The 4,665-nt window shown below is 27.8% G+C and overlaps 1 protein-coding gene across 1 annotated transcript; it reads right to left on the bottom strand.

Annotated features, from left to right (window-relative positions):
- Positions 1–260: 260 nt before the first annotated feature.
- LOC109597652 (uncharacterized) lies at positions 261–1,249 on the bottom strand. The gene is made up of 3 exons (XM_049967963.1): positions 1,234–1,249; positions 613–766; positions 261–549 (listed from the first exon to the last, which is right to left on the bottom strand). Exons 2-3 carry the CDS (start codon positions 744–746, stop codon positions 333–335), a joined length of 351 nt encoding a protein of 116 aa, XP_049823920.1. The 5' UTR covers positions 747–766; positions 1,234–1,249; the 3' UTR covers positions 261–332.
- Positions 1,250–4,665: the final 3,416 nt, after the last annotated feature.

Here is a 4,665-nt window from a genome sequence, read left to right as displayed (position 1 = left end):
CACCAGACATTCTATTATTTTTGTGATGCTGATGTTTCTCTTGAAACCTTCCAACTTCTGTTATCAAAACATCGGTTCTAATTCTTCATCAAAAGCTCTCTGAAAAGTTGCCCTCTTAAATTCTGCTTTTGTAGACATATTTTTATTGTAAGCGGGACATGTCTTATATGTTTGATATTATTACGTATTTATGTTCTTTAAATGCCAACTTTAAACTTGTGTTTGATACAACATTTTTATCTAAATGATATAACGATTAATTTGTTTTTGAAATTTTTATTAATTCATAATTGGTTATTACATTTATTTAGGTGCTAGTCATTAGAAGATTATTAGAATGCATATCTATCAAAATTGACACCTTTTTCAATAATATTTAGAACTGAGTTTTCGTCAGGTTGCAACCTAACATAATCTTCACAGTCCAAATAAACCAACGCTTCAAAGGCCACCAATATATTTTTGCGAGACTTTGGTTCTTCAGTTACGTCTTCAATTACGATTGGACCACCTTTCCAGTTTTTAATAATATTCATAATTCGATTCTTTCTGAAATAGTATACATTGATATTACAATTAGATAATGATTATATTTTAAAAATTGCAACCTACCTAATTTGCATCGCTTCTTCAGAATCTTCTTCTGGTACATTAGGATCACAAGGTTCAGATGGTTCGTCACCCTGCTCCGGTGGTTTGTCTGGATTCATATCCTCCGAAGATTTTTCCAACGGAGACTGGTCCATGTTGAACAGCGCAACAGTTCCTGTGGGTGTTAAAAATATTAGTTGCAACTTTTAAGATTAGTATAGAGTAAATATTACGTCGGGTCATAAAGTTTGAAATTTATACTGATTGCCACAAACTATGCAAAACGTTGTATATAAAGATGGTTTAATAAATCAATACGAAATCTACATTGTATATAGTTTATATTTATAGCAAGTAATACTGAAACAAACGTTCAATTGAAAAATAATTATTTTCGAATTTAAAACAATTAAACACCATCGTAAACACTTATGTATCAGCAATGTCAGTAGAAAAAAAGTGAAAGAAAGTACAGGAAAACTTGTATGTGACATACTGATCAAAATTATTTAAGGTTAAAATCAAACATTCATAATTTAACCATTTTTACATTCAGAAGTAAATTCCTTCAATGAGTAACGTTTAAATAACAGCCATAACGATACAAAAATATTGATTAGATTATAAATAATTGTATATTACCTGGTATTATTTGATTATTCACAGGAACTAAACACCTAACTGAAAGTGCTAAGAAAAATTATATAGATACCATAGAAACTAAAAGCTTTGTTTACAAATTCACAGCCACTTTTAAAAGAAATATTGTTATTTTGATAGTTGCTAAGAGGTTAAAATTGTTGGTAACCATGGTTTTACGTACGTACGATTCACAGACACAGGTATGGTGATTTTCATTCAGTCGTGCGCATTATTTATTGATATTTCCTGTTATTAAAAAAGTTGGATGAATCTTTTAAGATTAATATAAAGTAAATATTACAATGGGTCAGTGTTTTACTGTAAATTATAATTAGTAATTTATAATTAATAAATTATAATTAGCAATAAAACATTTAAATACATACGAACATTTTTACGTAACATATTAATAGTAAAAATCACTGAAAAACTATATCTAATAAAGGGCTGAAATAAATATGATGAACTTACCTTCCAATGTGCTAGAGAAAAAATTCAAATGAAAAAAAGCGTGCCTTTGAGGATAGGCCATTGAATATGGCGTTCTAATCAAAATTATTTATGGTTAACACGTTGAAGACTGCATTGCAAAATCTTATTTCTCACTCAGGGACCGGCATTTTTCTTGTTGTTAATTACGTATATTATTTTTTAAATATTTTTTTAGTTTACAATAATTTGAGGTAGACATTATTTAACCCTTAGATTTACTGCATCTCTACTGTAAATAAATTGTATTTAAATCATGCCCACTGGTGTGCAAACGGTCATGTACACCATGTCCCGTGAGCACGCGGACCAGTAATGTTGAGTAGTGACCCACCGGTGGTCCATGCGGTCTTCAATGAGTTAAAATCAAAATATAATAATATAAAAATAATTAAATTATTTAATTATTTTTACATTCATAAATAAAAATAATTAAATAATTTAATTATTTTTTCATTCATAAATAAAAATAATTAAATAATTTAATTATTTTTACATTAAGAAGTCTTCATTCATTGGGTGGGTTACGGTAAAATAATTCAAAAGCAATACAAAAATTCAAATTAGGTTATAAATATTTTATAAACATTACTACTTACCAGCTAGTTGGTTGTTCTCGGGAACTGAACTCACAACTGAATAACTGAAACAGTTATGGGTACTATATTAATAAAAACAAGCGACACACGCGTTTATCAATTCACAGCCACCCTGATTGTTTTTTAATATTTAGAATTTTAGACGTTGCCATACCGTTTTCAAAAAACTCAAGCTTTTTTTAATATCTATGATTCAAATTTAGTCTAAATAAATAAATATTTAAAAATAGTGATATAATATAGAATAATAAAGTAATGTTCAAAAGAGATATTTTGATGATGGGTCGGAGATGATAATTGTGGGTAAAACTTTTTTCCAATTTCAAATTATTTTATCATTGTGACTTTTTGCTTGTATTTTTTATATCCTTTTAGGTATTTTCTTTTATTCCATAAATTATCATCAATTTCCATCAAGAGCCTTGATAGCATAAATAATTTTTAAAAATTTATCATAATCAATTTGATCACTCAATTGCCTAAAACACTTTGTTTTTACTCCAAACAACTCTTTTTTCAAACCCATTTTAAAACACCATCAATTAACAATTTCTTAATGAACATTCCGCATCGGAAACTTGAGAAGAAGTTCTGAAGATAATTTCTAATGTACAAATTGTTTTAACGAAGAATGTCTTTGGAAAAGGTATGAGTAAATTTGTACTTAAAAATATATCCATATGTAAATGTGATATTTGCAATTCCAACTCAATGTACAAAAAAGCAGTTGCAGGCCTGGCATTTTATGGAAGGAATAAAATCCTAAATTTAGGAAACTCTAGCATACCAGAATTTATGGTAGCATTATGTGATATATTTAATTGTATTATATTGTGGTAACTGAGCAATCTTTATATCCATAAATGTTTTTTTCATTTATTTAGATATACAGTGGTGGTCAGAGAAATAGAACACATTACTATCTTAACGTTAATTAGGAAACGTACTCCTCTAATTGAATGCAGACAAAATATTTTATATTTGATTTAATATATATTACACTATATTTTCTCTTCTATTATGCATTTTGCACCTAAATCAAAATAATTTCTACATAAATTAAATCTTGAACAAAATAAATGCTGGATGTGGCTGGTATCAGAAATAGCACTCTTTTAAAAAATACACATTGGTTAAGTAATTTATACACAACATTAAACTAAATTGTTAATATTTTGTTGGGTATGTATTGTTCGTTCAATGAAATATATATAATATACAACGGTCGTTAAGTTTCACAACTCCTCAACTAATAATCACAATTCATCTAAATTTGATGCTTTTTGATGTCTTAATCGAGATTACATATTGTTTTACAAGTTTTCAATTGTATTTATATCCGGACTTTACGTTGGCCAATCGAATTTTTTATCTTTTTACCAACTTTGAACAACTGATGCATGCTTCGTATCATTATAATTCATAAAAATAGATGTAATTGTAATAATGTAATAATTTTTTGTGATGGTTCTATATCATACCAATGAAAAGAACCCCAAACAAAAACTTTTTTCTACCGTTAAGTTTTTGATGAATCTGGGATTTAAACTTTTATTAGGAGAGCGATGATATTTTTTACCATCTAATATTGTTCTATTAAACATGGACCTGTCATTTCAAATTACCTTCCGCCATAATTCAGGAGTATAATTAATAAAATTTTTGTGTAAACTTTTTGTCCTGTTTTAATATTCTTTTTTTATACCAATAGTTTCTTTACTGAACTATATTCCTGCAAGTTTTATTCATTCAGTCGACATTAGGACTATTCGACGAGTACTAGTACCTAGAGGACATGAAATCTTGTTTGATGATTTTTCCAATTTATCTATCAATAAAATGAGTTGTTTTTTGTTAGGACATTTCCTTATTGTATTTTCAATTGAGTGTGTTGTTTCATATTTGTTAATAAGCATTGTGAACAATTTTTCGGAAGCATAATACATTTTTAGCGATATGAAAATATTTAGACCTTGATGTTTCTGATTAATTATTATTTGCCTCTTCTCTGGGAGAAATATTTATTTCTTCTCACTGAAAGTGAATTTATTTGGAGAGTTGGACCAGCAAAACAAAACATCGATATTATTACATCTTAACCAATTTGTCACAGTTTTGGATTTGTATTTGGTATCGTTTTCATGTTGAAACATTCAACAGCATTATTTTTTTAGTATTCGCAAGCAAATTGTAATACAATATACCCCTGTACAAACAACATTTTGTGCAGGTTTATCCTACTAAGATGTAACATAAGCAGAACCTCTTCGAGCTGATATAGTAAACAATTTTTGTGGCACAAATAAAATAATATGTTGTATTTGTAATTATAGCTTTTTAGTTT

This window comes from Aethina tumida, chromosome 1, assembly GCF_024364675.1.
Source record: "Aethina tumida isolate Nest 87 chromosome 1, icAetTumi1.1, whole genome shotgun sequence".
NCBI lineage: Eukaryota > Metazoa > Arthropoda > Insecta > Coleoptera > Nitidulidae > Aethina > Aethina tumida.
Note: the sequence above shows the minus strand (reverse complement) of the source record. Positions and strands in the feature narration are given on the sequence as shown.